Source organism: Pelecanus crispus, chromosome 2 (genome assembly GCF_030463565.1).
Source record: "Pelecanus crispus isolate bPelCri1 chromosome 2, bPelCri1.pri, whole genome shotgun sequence".
Lineage (NCBI taxonomy): Eukaryota > Metazoa > Chordata > Aves > Pelecaniformes > Pelecanidae > Pelecanus > Pelecanus crispus.
The window spans coordinates 15,674,993-15,693,003 of record NC_134644.1 but is presented as its reverse complement, the minus strand read 5'-3'; the positions used below and the strand labels follow the sequence as shown (position 1 = coordinate 15,693,003).

General features: G+C 38.5%; 1 protein-coding gene across 15 annotated transcripts in view; it reads left to right on the top strand.

Moving 5' to 3' along the window:
* CREM (cAMP responsive element modulator) overlaps positions 1-18,011 on the top strand; it is a 40,288-nt gene that overhangs the window by 4,082 nt on the left and 18,195 nt on the right. For 10 of the 15 annotated variants that reach the window (XM_075706176.1, XM_075706182.1, XM_075706171.1 and 7 more), the window contains exons 1-5: positions 1,242-1,317; positions 1,983-2,106; positions 9,830-9,976; positions 13,836-13,927; positions 14,070-14,215. In XM_075706176.1, the coding sequence (XP_075562291.1) occupies positions 1,277-1,317; positions 1,983-2,106; positions 9,830-9,976; positions 13,836-13,927; positions 14,070-14,215 (550 nt within the window). In that variant the 5' untranslated portion in view covers positions 1,242-1,276. Of the gene's footprint in view, positions 1-1,241; positions 1,318-1,925; positions 2,107-9,829; positions 9,977-13,835; positions 13,928-14,069; positions 14,216-18,011 lie in introns of those variants that run through there. The other 5 variants (XM_075706179.1, XM_075706178.1, XM_075706168.1 and 2 more) reach the window with 4 other exon arrangements.

Below are 18,011 nucleotides of genomic sequence, written 5' to 3'. Positions count from 1 at the left end.
AATTCTGACTATGTTCCCATCTTTAGGAAAAGATTGCAATGAATATGTTGCCAGTACCTACGAATTATTTAATTGTCCTTGGTGTGTGAGCTGTTCTGAAGCTTATGGAGGCATTCTTACGTGAACCAGACGGAGTTTTCATGTTTGAGACTCTATGGATGGGTCCTAGTATACTAAGGAGGAATGTTTTTTTCCCCAACTTTTTAATTATTATTGTTATATTTATATATTCATATATATATATGAATGCATATGTAAAACTGGAATGATTTAATGGATAAACGTCTTGTGCAGAATTATGGTGAAAAGTGTGGTGAAAACATTCTGCCCAGAATTGCTCAACTTTGAATTTCAGTAGATCTTTAATTAGATTATATCTAGAGAAAAAGGTAATTGGTGGTAACTAACAAGACAGGAATGTAGAAAGATTTTAGGTGTAAAATGTCTCCTTTTGAGTCTAATGAGTCTAATCTGAATTGGTACTGGCATAGAGTATGTAACTTCTGTTGGCAGAAATACTAATATTAACCTGTAAAATCTTGAATTGTGTAAAGCTTGGCTACCACTAGCCGTAGTACTGTTAAGTCTGGTCAGTAGAATACCATTAGAGGAATACAAGCTAGAAATATGCTTCTCTGCATCATTTGACTGGATTCCTTTTCATATTTTCATGCCTTTATTCTAGGTAAAAAGGGTGATTTTTTTTTTTTTTAAATATATATTCTCCTCAAAGATTGCAGAATATTCTGTAAAATAGTGCCACAAAAGGAGTTGGGTTTAACATTTAATTTGACTTAATGTAGTTAACTTTTAACATGTGGGACTAAATTCAGGAGCCTCCAAGTCAGGCACATAGCAGACTTCCTTCCCTGTCTCTTCCATCTCTCAATATAAGACCTGAGAAGAAACTGCAGTAACTATCAGCCACTTGACATAGTTGAAGTTCGAGTTCAGATGGGCTTGCTGTCCCCTAGTTTCTGTAACTGAACCCAAGGAAGTGAGATTTGCTGCCTCTTAAATCCCACAACTATATCGCATCTTCCTTTTGCAGCCTCAGTTTCTTGTGTAAGTGAGGTGTAGGTGGGAGCACGCCCGCAGGGCATCCTGCCTGCCTCTGCCTGACCCTGTCCTGTCTGTTCTGTTTGTAAACTGACCTGTTGCCGTGGCAATGTTTGTGACATCACTTGTTCAATGTTGCACCTTCAGTGCAGGGTTTGGTAGGAGAGAAAGGGAGCCGAAGAGAACCAAGCTCTTGTTTCAAAACACACCTTCCATTATGACTAAGTGTGCCAAGAAATATGGAAAAGCAACTGTCAGGTAATTGCATTTTTATACAGCAGATATATTTGGAAGCTTTCTCCGGAGTTTAAACTCATAGTTTAAATTGAGGGTCAGGGAGTTGCTTGTTCTTCTGTGAAACTTACTCTACTTTTAAACCTGCAAAACAAGAAGAATCGTCGTGGGTCTTGAGCCGTGAGTGGTTTACAGACAATTCAAGCATAGATCCCGGCTGGGGGTTGGTATCTCAGAAGGTTCAAGAGGGCTGTAGCAGCACGTGGCTGCTGGTCAACTTGAGCCTTTCCAGTGGGAGATGTGAGACATGAGGGGCCTGCTGCGGGCAGTGCTGGTGAGCCGCTCTGGAGCGCTGCGCTCCCAGCCCCGCTGTCGACACTGCACGGGACCCCGGGACACTGTGCTTGTCTTCTCATGCACTCTTTTGCATGAGAACCATTTCCAGAACTGCCCCTCCTTGCAGCTTTTCAAAGTACTTGTTTTAGAGCTTCTGGCTATATGAATGAATGTTTTAATATGGGGGAATGGGAAGAAAGCACTTCAGTTAATCTGATAGTTTTGCGAGAAATCTATTTTCTGTTAGTTGTCTGCTCCAAATATAAGATAGCCTGGAACTGCTGTTTTCTCCCTAGGTGCCTGATATACCTCCCTGTACTGCATTATTTAGATATGTACGTACTTACTTTTAGGCAGATGACCATGGAAATGGTTGAATCACAACAGGATGACAATGCAGTGGATTCTGTGCCAGAGAGAGATGCTGGTCACCTTCACAATCAGCCAGGCCGAAGTCGGATTTCGCCAGTATCTGAGGTAAGTTGAAATGTGGAAAGATGAGAAGAATCAATAAAGTGATATTCAGAACTGCTGTGATTTTTAAATTATCAGTTGGAGTTCTCACATTCTATAAGTCTTGTTATTAAACAGGAAAAATACAGCAAAGATATACTGAAAACTATGCCTGCTCTACTTAACAAAGGATAGTATAACATCAGGTCTGTTAAAAGGTAACACTTTTAGGAGACCGGGCTTTTCAGAATGATCTGTAGGCACCTTTTGGGTTGGGTTTGGTTTTTTTTTCTTCCCACTTTTCCAAGATTATTTTCTTTGTATGGAGATGGGAGTAGGGTCTAAAGAATTGAGATGGCTGCAAGATCAAACATAGCTAAAACATTTGTGTATCTTGAAGATGTGTTGTATAACAAAAATGAAAAATGAATAAAAATAACTATGGTTCTTTCCTAGTTCTGGTTTTTGTACAGAATGTGTTTCATCTTCTTGCAAGTGCATTTTTAATGCATGCTTGTTTTGTTTTGTTTCATCCATGTGCACCCAATGACAGTGTCTGGAGTTCTAAAAATATACTTTACATGTTCTGTATGGTAGCGGTACCTGGATTCTTCTTTGGTAGTTAATGGATAAAAGGTGACGTAATAATAATTCTCAAGCATTAAAAATACACACTGAAACGCTCAGCGCTTGAAATAGTGTTCTTGCCAGTACTAATATTTATAGCTTCAGGAAGCTGTATAGACCACTTGGAAGGATCTTCAAAAACCCTTTGTGAAATAAAAGAACTGATTTTAAAAAACATCTTACAGAATTTCTTCATCATCAGAAGTTAGAAGTTACTTGGTAAGATTCCTGTCCGATCTGAGGGAGGGATGCTCAGTTATTTGATGCCATGTATTTGGAATGTTAGATACCTGATTTACATTATAGATACATTTTTGAGTCTGAATTCAGCTGCTTTTTGTTGGGTCTTCAGACACAAAGTAGACCGCAAAGTATTTATGAACACGTACTTGTTGGTTTTGTTACCTATGGCATTTGTTGTGGTTTTGATACCTGTAGCATTGGGACTACTGGGTTGGGGTTTTTTTTGCCCTTTACGAATGGAGCATGAAACCAAGAATTTTATTTGGTTTGCTCTGTTGATGTCATCCCCTCATTTCTTCTCTCTTTGATAGTTCAGTTCAAATTTTGCGTTTTAACTTCATAGGATGATTTATGTGTAAAATCTATTGCCTTGTGCAATAGTCTCTGAAGAAAATACCTGTGAATTCTGTCACTTGGAATTTTTAATGTTGATCTACAGACAAGGCTCTCACTGATGCTGTAGGAGGGCTTCTGGGTCCCCAGGGAAAATACTTTTTATGTTTATCTACATTTGATGCTTGAGTACTGTGTGTGAAAGTTCATCCATACTGGGCATAGGCCTCAGGTCTTTCAGTTAAAAGTAATAACTCTGAAGTACGGATGGATGTCGGTCATTTAGCACTAAAATGAAACACATGCACTTCAGTTTGAAGGCTCAGGATAATCGTCTGGAGTTCATATCTGGGAGTCCCTCTTTTTTGGTCAGACGGCCTAGAGAGCCATCCTGGCCCTGCCAGAGCGGCTCGGCGCTCACAGCTGGAGTCCATGTCCCTCTCCTGGGCCATCCGGAAAAGCGGGGTTGATGCAATTGTGCCACTCTGTGAAAAATAGTGAAGCTGAGAGGCCTCCAGCGGACAGGCCTGTCGCCTCAGCAGCCGGGCAGTGCCGCGGGCCTCCCGGCCGGCCGCTCCCCTCGCTGCTGCTCCCCGGGGCCCGCCGGCCGGCCGCCATCTCCCTGAGCGGGGCGGCTGGCAGTCCGCGCCCGCCCCCGTGGTGCCTTGAGGCCACCACCACCACCACCACCACAGCCTTTCTTTTGGTCAAACGGGCCCCAACGGAAAGCTTGTTGCTGAAAGGCCTCGTGGTGACATTTCTTTGGCTTAAGATGAGGAGGACTTACTTCCCTTACTTGCCTACCTGGCAGGCTCTGCAGGTGAGACGCTTTGTCATGGTGAGGGTTAGAGGCGGACGTTGAGAGGTTAACCCCTGCGTGAGGCAAGGGCCTTGTGTGGGACTTGTCCCATCTGCTTTTGCTGGTATGGGATGGGAAACTCGGGGTGTTCCTGAGGAATTCCTGGCTGTGCTGCTGGTCTGGCGTCTGTGGGTTTTGACTGTTACAGAAGGGCACAGGTAGCTCCTTCTCCCTCTTTGGCCTCTGGAACAGTGCAGTTAAGGGAAGACAACCGCTTAAAGTAACTGAAATGTACCTTGTGCCAACTTCCAATCATCTCTCCTACTAATTTTCTTGCATATGTGCAGAAATAGGAGAAAAGAATGACTTGGTTCTTAGTGAGAGGTGAAATGCCTAGTAACTGAAACCGAGGGCTCCTTTTCAGACATCTCTGTGGGTTTTTTGTTTGTTTTTTCCAGCCAAATATTTGTTCAGCCTTGGGTTTGTTCAGTCAGAAGTAAAGCATTTTCATACGCTATGTTTTAATACGCAATTTATAGTGCAGAATGGTTGAGGTTGTGAGGGAGCTCTTGAGATCACCGAATCCAACCCCTCTGCACAAGCAGGGTCAGCCAGAGCAGGTTGCCCAGGACTGGGTCCAGTTGCGTTGTGAGTATCTCCAAGGACGGAGTCTCTACAACCTCTCTGAGCACCTGTGCCAGTATTTGACTGCCCTCACAGTGACAACGGTGGGTTTTTATGTTCAGATGGAATTTCATGTTTTGTTCATTTGCTCGTTTTTTTCTTTAATTATGACTTTGGCTAGGGAACAACTAGCAAAATGCTGAGGAATACCACTGCATAGGAGGTGGGTTTTTTGTGGGTTTGTTTTTCTTTCCTGTGGAATTCAGGCTTTTAAAAGAAATACCTGCCATTTAGTTTTAAAAAGGTGGACAAGGTATTCAATAAAATTATAAACTCTAAAGAGCACACATTGTTTTGTGCTGAAGCATTCTTAATGTCTTCCCTGTTGGGAGGGAGGGGAGACATTAAGAATGTCTGGGTGGGAGCACTATGGTGTGATGGGATAACCTCCAACGCTAAAGGAGGACCTATTATACATTCTTAGTAGAAAAAAAAATAGTGTCTTTTTTTTTTTCCCCCAGCTTATGTACTAGGTATTGCTATATACTCATGTAACTTTGGTGATGAAAGTAAAATTACTTTTTCTGCAAAAGCAAAAACTAGTAACTTAGAAACTAGCAAAAATTAGATGCATCTTTCATCCATTGAGGCAAAATTGAGAATTTCTGTCTTTAAAGGGTTATTTTTAAAATAAAATTAATTAATGTAGAACAAGATTGCATTTGTAGTTGAATTTCCTGCATCCCTCGCTTTCAACCAGTTAATGAATTGACACAGCATTGTTTTGGTGATCGAGCCACCAAAAGAATTAGGTAAGACAATATTTATTTGTAAAAATCATGGTGTTTGTCTTTAGAAGTTGGAAGTGTACGGAGCACCTGTACAGAAGCTTGATGCCTTTTCTTCAGGGAAGAACAAAAGTGCAAGGTGGGAAATTTCTCAACCTGTTTTGAGATGGACTCCATAGTTTCTGTCTCACATGCACAGATCTATTAATACATATATGGTTGTTCTTAAAAGGAAGTTAGTTTGGATTGAAATATTCTGATAATGTTGATGATAGTCAAACTGGTATCGTGGAAGAGTTACATCTGCATTGGTATTCAAAGAGAAATTAGATGTTTCTTTTGCAGGATTTCTAGAGGCCATACTGCATTCTGTGTTGCCTTTTGCTCAGCTACACTAAATCTAACTCTAAAAATGTAAAAGCAATGTGCTTACACCATTTTCAGATTTGACAAAAATACTTTCAGTTGTGTTTTTTTTTTTTTTCTTTAATCCTACATCCTTGGTGGGTTCTTCTTTGAATCACTTTTTGTAAACTTTGTCACGTTCTGTCTGTCAGTAGAGCTGTCTGCTGTCTTGGCCTGAGATACCATCTGTTGACCTCTTGGTGCTGGCTCTGAACAAGACATGGGTCAGGTTTTGCAACGTAAGAACTGCTGTCAGAGCAGAGGGACTTTTCCAGAGCCTGGAGTGCATAACCATTGCAAGCTGGGACTGCTCAGGTTTAGCACTTAAGCGGTATTGTCCTTGTGGGCTCTCAGCATCAAACTTCGTGTTAAATCTTGCTCCCAACAGATTGAGCCCTGTAGAATTTTGGCAGGCTGTTGTAAATCTGGCTCTAAAACCAGCCTGCCAAAGGCAAGTCCAGGACATTTAGCAAAGTTGATGTTAGAGCATTATAAATCTGCAGCCTTATGACCATTTTGTGCTTCCTCAAGGGTGTGCTATCACCAAATGGCTCAAATCAGCATAACCTTGTCTTCCCTAAAACTATGTGCTTCTTTTCTGACATTAGCTTTGGAATTGACCAAAACTTCCCTGTCTTCAGCTTTTCCTCATAGAGACTACTTGGTGCCTGAGTGTGGTGAGTCCTTTGTTCCTTTATTAGGTAAGTCCAGGATTGGTTAGCCTTGTCTTCTCCTTTTCCAGAAGTACTTTTCAGTTTACTTCTGGAGTCCTTGTAGTGTTTAAATTCTACAGCAGGGACATAAATCAGATGGAGTTGTGCACTGCGTACTTCATATCAGCAGTGTTTAAGGTATGAGGGGTTGAATGTGAATGTAACTTCTGTAGTACTCTGTAAGGAAAAGTTAGCTGACCCTGGGTGGCGAGAGTGCATACCTCCACAGTATAACTGTTCAGATGCACAATGCATCTTGAAGTCAGATAACCGATGAATAACCTCTTTCTCTGAAAGAATGCATGCCTCGGTATGAAGATAGTTCATGATCTTTTTTGCTGGCTACTTTTCTTTCCCCTCTTGGAAGACGGAGCACTTGTATTTCCAAACATATGAAGTATGAGACCACGCTGCTATGACAATGCATATTTGTTGAAGCTATTAGACTTGACTGTTGCATACCTAAGAGGATAGAACCCAAAAGGACATTACAACAACTGAAATCTCTTTGCCCTTGCCAGGGACATAACCCCTTACATTGTTTAACCAGGTGCTTTATGTGCTAAGCTTCCCCTCACCCTCTATGTTCCTGAGTTGCTTCTGTGGATTGTTGTCAGTCATTGTGCCAGACAGCCCTTGAAGTAATGATGTTAAAGGTAGCATTGCTCATCACTGATGCCAGAAATTAATTTTTTTTCCAAGTCTGTTTTAGGCAGCATTTATGCGTGATAGCATCAAAAGGTTCTAGTGTATCAGTTAACATGGGAATATTCGATTTGAAAACAATGCAAAGGGAAATGTGAATCAAAATTGTTTTAATAATTTCTAATATTTATAAAAGAGATGCAGAGTATTAAGTTGGGAAGATTTTTTTCAGTCTTAGTTATAGAAAACAAAGCTAATACAGAAGAATCACAGACGTTTTAAAGTAAGGTTCGTAGGTTATGTATTGTGTAACCTTCAGATACTTGTGGAAACTCAGTAAACAGTGATCAAATAAAATCGAGCTGATTAAAATAGATATAAGTAAACAAACCAATCACTTTTTGTTTCATGCAGTTTTAAAACACTACCGTCTCCTCTTCACTCAACCCTATCCCCCATTTAATCTCTCTTTCTGAATTAATGGGAACAAAACAATTTCTTCTGTGATATTGTGAACTGTAGTCTAAAAGAGTACTGGCTGAGTGTGGGTTTTGTTTTTTTCTTGTGTGGTTATACTAAATAAGGAGCTTTTAAATGAATGTAGTGTTTCTTAATCTTGAATACTGGATTATTTACTGATTATATGTGCCTGACCCATTGTGTACTAAAAAGAAACTCATAAACTGTTCACCTTATACTGTTTTGTGTGTGTTGTACCTAGAAAGTTTTTTCTGATACACAGAGTATTGTATCCGATTGCAGGTCTCACAAAGATAGCAGTAAAAGGTTTAGTGAAATTGCCTTTGTGATGTTTTGAAAAGTTACCGTGTTTTGTAAACATTTAGACTGCACCATGTTCTTTCCTTGAAGCTTGGGTTTAGGATGATGTCAGCTTTGACACAAAATAGATCACACTCTTCAGATCTTCGAGACTTTCTAGATCTCAATCCCAAATATCTCTTTCTGATAAATTTCTGATAATAATATTAATACTTGTTTTATAGATTGGGAAGAAGGTTTGTATGTCCTATTTACATGTTGCCATTTAATGCCACTTAAGGAATGATTGTCTCCATTTGGGGCTTAGAAGTGCCCTCAATTGTTCTATTTCCTGAAAAGCGGTTCAGTTTCCTGTAACAATTGAACAATTACATAGTGAATGTTGGCAAGATCCTGTCTCTGTTTCCTAGAAACATTGTTTCTTCAAGATAATTTGAGCCAACATCTGGTCTTTTTGATAGTGGTGCATCTTAATAGTAGTTACAATTTTTCTCTGGTTTCAAGAAAGGAATGTTTCCCAGACAAGCAATTGCTTCTGGATCAGGAATGAAAGCTTCTTTAATATTTGGAATTAAAAAAAAAACCTTCAGTGTGAATACAGAAAAATACAAAACTTTATCTTTTTTTTTATATTCAGCTTTCATCACGTCTGTCTTCTCGCTGTCATCTCTTTTTACCTTTACTGCTCATACCAGACACCTTTTGGGGTTGAGAACAAAGCTAGGAAGGGAATAATAGCAGAATTTTAGATGTGACTCTAGGTTTATTCTTGTACATCCAGAATATAGAAATAAGGTTTTTCAATGCAGTTTACTTTGAAAAACATAGTATCTCCTTTTATCATATGATTTATGTTTGTCATTCTCTTCCTTTTCTGAGTTTAGAGATGTTTCATCACACAGAACTTGAGATCAATTGTAGTGTTTTCCCTTTGCTTGAGTATGTGTTTCTGTTAATAGACTTAACAGTAATAGCATAGATATTGAACTATTTTTTAGCTTGTAGGTGTTTAGCTGTTTCTTAACCCATTCATCCTCAGTACGAATGGTTGAGAGCCAAGGGCTGGGGAAAGCTGTGTGTGCTCTAAAATGTCATCAGCAAAAGGGATCAGATTATTCCTAAACAGAACACTCTTCAGCTGTGCTAGGCTTAAAGAAGATTCAGCTGTTCTTTATTTTTGTTGTGTTATTGAAGCACTGATACACTGCAATCCTCTTTTTCTTGATATATAAATATATGTGTATATATAAAAGAGAATTTATTAAACTAAATCAATTTACAAATCCATGTAGATGTCTGTCTGAAAAGCATAACTTATTGCCTAAGAAAGCAAACCCAAAGCAGTTCTGGATTTTTTTTTTTTTTTCCCCCTGACTAAGAACATTCTGCCCTGTATGTTGTTGCAGCAACATGCCAAATCAGTGAATATTGGTATTTTTTGTTACATTTCTTGAGGTTCTTCCCAACCTTTGTGCTAGTGACAGCAGATTTAGTGTGTGATAGCTTAGGCTTGTTTTTAATTGAGAAGAAAACATGAAGTCTCTGGAGGAGAAAAAAAAAAAAAGAAGAAGAAAGATTTGTAATTCGTTAGGGGACAGTTCTGACCTTTCCATACCATTTGGAAAGATACGCACCAAACTCTTACTTGTAAAACTAGTTAATTTCTGTGTGTGATAATTAAACACATGTAAGCTATTTTGGATATGGCATCAAAACCAGTTTGTTTTAGTATCACTTTTGCTGAAGTCTTAAGGCATGTTACTTAAACGTGATGATTGTAATTTTTGCAGGTTTCTGTAGCTGCATCAAGTGCTGGAAGAGGATCTCCAGCTGTAAGTCTAGTGCAGTTGCCTTCTGGTCAAACTGTTCATGTCCAGGGTGTCATTCAAGCCACACAGCCCTCAGTCATTCAGTCACCACACATGCAAGCTGTTCAGGTTAGCTCTTTTTATTGTTACATTTTCATGAATATTTGGTGCCTCATGACTCTTCCCCCAACCCCATCTTCAGTTTCTCTTAATTCCTACCAGTGCTGAAAGATTTACTCATATGGTGTGGGAAACAGCAGGGGGGAAGGTGGCAAAGTGCCAACCAGTAGGAGCTCTGCAAGCATTGTGTAGCAATTCCTTAATGCTTCCTGTTTATCTTTTAAGAAATTGTGTCTTGGAACCCTGAACTTACGCAACAGCAAATTTGTGTAATAACTTGGCCTTACTTTAGCGTATCTTGCAGTTTTTCTCTTTTGTTAAATTCTGTGAACGTCATGTTTCTAATGAGACTATGAACTCGTAAATTTGCAAGTATCTCATACAGTATTTTTGGAGAGCATCTGGATGTAATGGAAGTAAACATGTTATAGTCAAATGATTCCTTGTTTTTAGCAGACCCTGTTACAGCATCTGGTATTGCTTTTTGTGGGTGTGGATATATAAAGACCAAAAATAAGGGCAGCCTCAAAATAAGCATTTATTTGGTGAATCTTCACATGTTTAAAGTTGCTGATGTTAGAAAACAGGGATCGATGCAAAATGCTTAAGAGTTTTCAGAGCTTTTAGATAGTGAAAAAGACTAGAGAGAATGAACTTGCAGTGTTTTGAAAATGACTTGGCCTCCCATTGGTGTTTTTCTTGTAGCTTGGAATGCCTTTTCTCTACTTCTCTTAAAATCAGGTTGTGAAATGTCAACTGAATTGCTTTTTGCAAATCGAATTGGTATCTCTGGTAAGAGAGGCTATGTACCCGTTATGTGTGAACTGTTTTACCTACAGTCATTGCAACATGTTAAGGAAAAGACATGTGTTGTCAGTCTTCTTGAGAAGCCACCTTTAATGTTTGAGACTTCTTAGTAGCTTCCAAGTATAATGAATAAAAAGGCATATGTAAGTATGATTTATCTTAGAGATGAGAGAAAAAGAATAAAACCTTGGCCAGATACTGAATATTTTATTTGTAAGAAGTAGGTGTAGATGATGGGACCTGGTAAGGTTTTGAAGTTCTAGGTCACTATTGAAACAGGTGCAGTAAATAGCAAGAGACTTCGGATTAGACCAAACTTGAAGTCAAATCAGAGTATTCAAAATAAATGCGTTTTTAATGGAATTCTTTCTAACTGTAATTTACCAGAGAGAACTTTATCAGATAAGCATATTACAGTCATTCCCAGTTTCTGTTGCTGCTTTTCTTCAAGTCCATATAGTCAGGACATACATGCAAAAATGGAGGACTTGCTTCAAAGCTCAGGAGGAGGAATTTCTCTGGAATCTTGTGCCAGCTGCTGCTGTGTTGTTTTAGGGGAGTGGAAATCGACTATTTGTTGTATTGAGTGAACTCTGTCTGTCTTCCCTTTCCTAAAGGAGCAGAGACAGGAAAGCTGTGTCCTGATTAATACTGACTAGTTAGTTCCAGGGTTTTGCTTTGGTTTCATCTGAGCATGCTAATGCCAAATAAGGTGATTCTACAAGAAGGGCTTGAAGATGCTGTAAAAGACTCCATTACAGAGCTTGTTCAGCCCTTCTGTAATCCTCTTAAGTACTTTATCCTGCCACCTGGCATTTCCTCCAGATCATGTAACGTGATATCCTATCTCTGCCAGACAGTGGGGAACTTGGGGAATGATATCAGTTTAATTTAAAAAAAAAAAAAAAAAAAAGTATGTTGAAGGTAAATAATAAAGCTTGCATGACCTCTCCCTCAAACACCTGCAGCTTTAAACTGGAAGGTGTTCAAAATGTTTTCTTCTAATGTTGTTGCTTTTGGGATGAAAAAAATGCTTATCTATATCGTGTTCCTTACTGTTTTGTTAATTTTGTTTTACTTGTAGGAAGGTTTGAAGCTCAGATTGTTACTTGACTTTTCTGCTTACTGTAATGGATCAGGTATTAGCAGACTAACATGAGCTCGAAGTTAAATTTGTTCAAATGCAGAGTGGCGTGGTAAAGTTGAAGTCCAAATGATGTCCAAGAAAAACTGACAATGGTTTCCGTTGGCTAGCATTGTGGACATGGTTGCTTGCTATTAAACAAACTGAAATGTTGTTTATGTCTTTGTCTTGATGAAAATCAGAACTTTTTGAAATTTCTTGCAGAAAATGTCCTCTTCCATGTTAAAATGCTTAAATCGTCTTGTGATTTCCTTACCTTCTTCCCCAAGTACTACTGTTCCTGACTTCTTTGGCCATCTTCACAAACTAGGAGTAGCTATTGATAACCCTTAGTGGAATGGGAAGGTTTAAAGGCACCGAGGTCTTGTTTTCCTGCTGTTTGGCTTGGGACAAATAGATTCCCCCCCGCCTTCCCCGGCAGAACGAGAGTTCTGTTTTGAGGTGGGATGCCTGGGCTCTTGGCTGTGTAATACTGTCTTAGTTTTGAAGGTTTAGGCTTGAAGGTTGATCCACAAGCAGATCACTGTAGGGCGCTGGAGAGAAATGCCTTTCAGAAGATCTCTTTGCTGGTCAGCATTGGTCTGGCCTGCAAAAGGATGAATGCAAACTTCCTGAAGCTCTTGTATCTCTGCCAGTCAGCTCTGGAGTCTGGTGTGGAGCTGTGCATCTGTAGACATGCAAAAGTACCTCATTATTTCTAGGTGGTCTTTTTTTTCACTAGGCAGGTGTAGAGTTTTAATGACAGTGCCTACATATTACCAAGCAAAATGAGGCTACATTAAATATTCTTACACAGAACTGGAATGTAATAAAATTAACAAGTGAAGAGACAATTTCCTTCTGCAATAACCTGTAGTTTTTTCAAGGTGTAGTTTTATAGGTTTGAGTTGGGGTGGCCCAGGCCTATAAATTTCCAGAACCTTCCAGCCAGGCATTTTCTGTTGAGGTCATGCAGGTTTTGTTTCTAGCACTGAGCACTCAGGCCTGGCAGCCACGTTAGTTCTAGACCTCTGGGTCGAACACTTGAGCCTTCTACTCACTTCATTCATGTTTGTTCAGTGTTAGCTTAACACAGCGCTTAGTCCGAAACTGTAGTCTGGTCTGTCTTTAGGTGAAAAGGTTGTTTTCCACACTAACTTTACTGCACTGTTTCAGTTTGGAAATCTTCCACACCAATGGTTCCGAGTAGTTAAATGAATCAAGAAAATGGCGTGTTTTCCTTTTTCGATAATCACTTTCAGTTGCGTGTAACGAGATAGTTGCTGGTAAAGAGTGTGATTCAGCTCCAGGCCTTAATGTTGTCTTGCGTAGTTTTAAAAGAACCTGTGAAAATACTTCTAATAAAGGTCTGAGAAAACGAGATGTTGTGTACTTGTCAGGGGTTTCTAAAACTGGCACAGTATTGCTACGTGATGTATTTGTATTTTTGAATATGTGTTGGTAAGTGTAATAAATGTGTATATTTAAATAAACTTATTTTCTGAATAGCTTTGGTGTGGCTGTGAAGAGGTTTTTGTATTGTATACTGTTATTTAAGGTGCATTACTGCAGTATTCTGTATTTTAAATGTTTAATTTAACTTTAAAAGCCAATTAAATTGTGTAATATTTTTATATTTAAAGAAATCTTCTGTCTTCAATACTTTTTCTAGGTGTCATTCACAAAAAAGTAAGCTGGATTATTTTGATTTTTTTCTTTTTCAAATGGAAGATGACATCTAAGTGGCTATGTGTTGCTAACCTCATAATTTGTGATTTGCTTTGGAAAAAGAAGTCCAAGGTCACACGATTAGTGATAAATAAGTGCACAAATTTCATGTATGCAACCATGGAAGGAATTTTTTAAAATAACCTTTTACTCTGTTGCTATCTTCTTTTTTTTATTAAGTTATGAATTTCAGAAACTTTACTATTACAGGTAGCATCGATTGCAGATGAATCTGCAGAGTCAGAAGGGATAATTGATTCTCAAAAACGTAGGGAAATACTTTCAAGGCGGCCTTCATACCGGTAAGGAACTTTTATTTTGGTTTTGCTGGTTTTTAAAGGCAGCTTATATATTATAGCAAAACTGTCTGATAAAAGCCAGTGACTTAGTTTTCTTACGGATATGGAATTTCAAATATATAAAATTATTTACATTCTTTTTTAGAAAAATTTTGAATGAACTGTCATCAGATGTTCCTGCAGTACCAAAGATTGAAGAAGAAGAAAAGTCAGAAGATGAAGGAGCACCTTCTGGAATTTCTGCAATGGCCATGCCAGCCAGCCTGTATCATGCTAACACAGGGCAATACAGTATGTTTGCAAAGATACTACGTGATGTTGTAGAACATATATAGGAACAACATTGTTTCTAAGCATTCCATAATGAAGCAGAGATGTTGGATTTTGGTGAAGAAGAACGAGAACTTCTGTATTTATAAATAATTCAATTTTTATATTTAGTTTTTCCTAATATGGGTGTTATAGACTTTTAGTCTGTTTCTTGTAACGTTTGTTGGTTGCTAGATTTAGTCCTTTCAGAACTCCTCTGCATTAAAAATGTGGAGGTGAGGCTCAGGTGAAGTGAGAAATGTTCACACTTTTATGTGAATGTTCAGTGTTACAAATCATTGCAGTTTCAAATTACTGTGATTTCCTATGTATTAGTGCTATTCATTACATGAAATGACAATTAGTGAGTTAGACTTTTTTTAAAGTGTAAGTTTGGATTATGAAATGATTTCTTAACTTTGAGGGTTTTTTCTTAAAAGAACTATGTCTCTTCCTCTCCAGTTGTCAAGTATGAACACTTTAGCTGCAGAATTAACCTAAATTGTGGTCTCCAACATTTGATACTTCATCCAAACACAAGTTAAAAGTTAGATTCACAGTTCTGTTCTATAGATTTTTTATTTTTTTTTTTATTATTCTTGCATTTATGTTAAGAATATTGCGTAACTTGCTCCCCATAGCTTCTTTGGGCTTAATCATATATAATCATCTAAGGGATAACTTTCTTATAACTCTTTTTTTTTTTCAATGATGTATTGGATGAAGCTTCACTCCTACATTATTTTTTCTCATGTCTTTTCATGTGTAGCCACACTGAAGTGCAGGTATTTTTCCTTTGACATAATGACAGGAAAATGGCAAAATAAATGTTCTGCGTTTTTTTTTTCCTGAAACAAGAGAACAGAGGAAGTCTATTAAAACATTGCAATGGCATATAAAAGAGGATAGAATGGCTCTCTAGTTGAATAGTTGTATTCTAGTCACCCTTAAAATTCTTCAGTTATTTTTAATTTATGCAACTAAAGTAATTATCAACTCTGAGAAAGCAGAATTTGCTATAATATTATCTACCCCTTCAGCATAGACAGTAATTTTGCTTGGGCTCCTAAGCTGCTTTTCTTACCCTTTGTGTAAGGTATAGACATAAATAAATGTCTGCTTCATGATGTCCAGCATCTGAAGTGCTCGTTTCCGTGGACTTGTGGTCATGCTAAAATCCATTACAGAATCTGGCACATATCCTTGACCAAATTAAATTATTTTCTTCAATTTTTGAAGTACATTTTTTGTTTGGCTTAGGTTTAGTTTAAAACAATATATATTTGCAGTTTCAAGGCCTAGAAAGAAGTGCTATACTGTCTGCACTATGTTCTAGTGAGCTTCCAAATGTTTAGGACTTCTAAGAAATTATGATTTTAGGTTTCTTAATCATATATTCATCTAGGAATCCAGAGTTGTACTTTTACTTGCAATGTCTTGCAGGAGGTGATTCTTGGTTCTTAATTGAGGATGTTTTAATTTGAACGTAGCTATAAATCATAGTAACAGGGCAGTGTGTAAAAGAATAATGAAATTCACAGTTGTTGCTTTCTTGTTCAATCAAACATTTACTTCTGAAAGATCAAATAACAGAAAGCGTCGCCAACAATGTGCTTGAATTAAGAGTCCACAGAAATTTAATTAAATCTTAATTTAAACTTGGCTTTCGCATGAGCCAAGCATAGAAGATTTCTGTTCTATGCTGCTTTTTCTTCGAATAAGTTATATTCATAGCCTAAACCATGTGCTGTATATTTCAAGTAACTCAGCTTGTTAAATAGGTTCTCAGCCATAATGAGGCATTGCTTCAGGATGTCAGCCTTCATAGGCTCTCCTGATTCTGGCTCAAAAACTTTGTTTTGAGAGCTTTGTCTTCCTGGAAATGTTTTTTCTTACCCAATTTATTTGTTCATTACTTTGGTTATTATTTTTTTTAAGTTAGACTTTGTAAGTTAAAATATTACACAACTTTTGCTGCAGCGAAGTCTGTGTGTTCTCTCTAATTCTGGTTAGGAAAAATTATATCAAACTCTCTCTTACGATGCTGGTCATTACCCTTGAAGTTATTGCTTGCCAGAAAAGTCAGATTTCAAGTTGAATCCAAGTGGTAGCAAAAATGGTCATCTTGTAGTAGAGAGGGTCTTAATTTTGAATTTACCAAAAAGAGCTTGACTGTTTACTTCTAGTCCTTACATGTATAAGGCACGGATCTGCAGCATTTCTGAGCAGCCATCCTGTTGGCTGGCTGTGATCCTCAGGAACTGCTGTCAGCTAAAACCGTGAACACTATGTGGGAATGCAGCATCTGCTGTGTTGATTTCAGTCTGGATATGATGCAGAAGGTCACTATATGTATCTGTTTTATCTTTATGCCTCCTGCCAATAACTTTTTACTTCCGCTTATCGTTATTGTATCTGAGTACTCTTCTCTTCTTGGTTAGCATTGGTTGCATGGGTTCTCTTGTGCAGTTTATGCATAAAGTGTCTGTGGCAATGAAGAACTGGTCTTGCAGTGTCACTACAGCCATATGTATTGTGCCCTGGTTTGAAATAGATATCATGTTGCTACATTTGCTGATTCCTTATGTTCTCTACTGTTCTCTGTATTCCCGCACAGAAAAGGCAGTTCAGTTGAAAAGATAATTTTGACTGTATGTTGGTGTCTGGATGTCTGGGATGACTGGTTTTGGAAGAACTTGATAAGTAAATTTTTCTGAAAAACAAATATATTTTTTCTATTAGCAGCAGTGATGGCTGTTCTTTGCTTTCTTTTTATCAGCCAAAATGGTATGTTGCCATGGTTTCCAAGTATCTTTTTCCTCAGAGCTTCTTGGCTTTGGCTTATGGAAGCCAACAGACTGACAGGCATGACCAGCTAGATAAAATGTCTGTCCCAGTTACCTCCATCAACATGTATGTTATCTTTCTGTAAGGGGAATGGCTAGTTTTGCATAAGGTGGTGTCTTGTGTATGAGCCTTGTAGCCTGATCTGACTACAAACCTTCTATGTTGGCTCTAGTTCTGTCACATTGGTTATTGAATACTGAAAAAAACCTGGCTTGCCTCACCTGTGGTGGTGGTCTAACTGTGCAAGAGTTGTTTGTTCAGTTGGAGCGTGTGAATCAACTGCTCCTCTCTCCTCACTGCCCGCCCCCCCCCCCCCACCCCTTGCCTACTTGTGCATATCATGATGTTCTGTCCGAAACAATGCAGGGGAAATGAAGATTACTAGTTCTTTTACCATCTGTTTGGGTTGCTTGCTGTCTTAGGACAGGTTTTTAACAGCTGGAGAGTTAAGAAATCTTTTGGGAAAGCACAACTTTAGTTGCTTTTCCCCGTTTTGGAAGGGAGAGAAAGATCTGATCTTTCTGGATTACAGCTGTTGATGATACTCAGAGAATGGTATTAGTATCATATTCAGTCCTAGCTAGACGCAAAGATGCCACTTGTATCTACCTGCATGATGTACAACTCCAGATGCTGTCCAGGAAAGTCGTATACTCTTTATAGAAGGCCCAATTTCCAGTAGAGCTCCGACACAACAGAAGTCTGTGCAGTGGTTGAGATCAGGACAGTGAATGGGGCGGGGACAGCGCGGTGTTCTGGTAAAATGGCAGGAATCAGTCCAGTAAGGGAGAGAGTTACTGGAGTTAATTCACTGTTGTTTAGAAAGTACTGGATTGTGATCTGAATGAATAATTGCAGGACAGCTGTGACATAATGGTTTATCCAGGCTCATAGCGGAGCCAAGAACTTTGTATGTTGTGTGTATTGATGT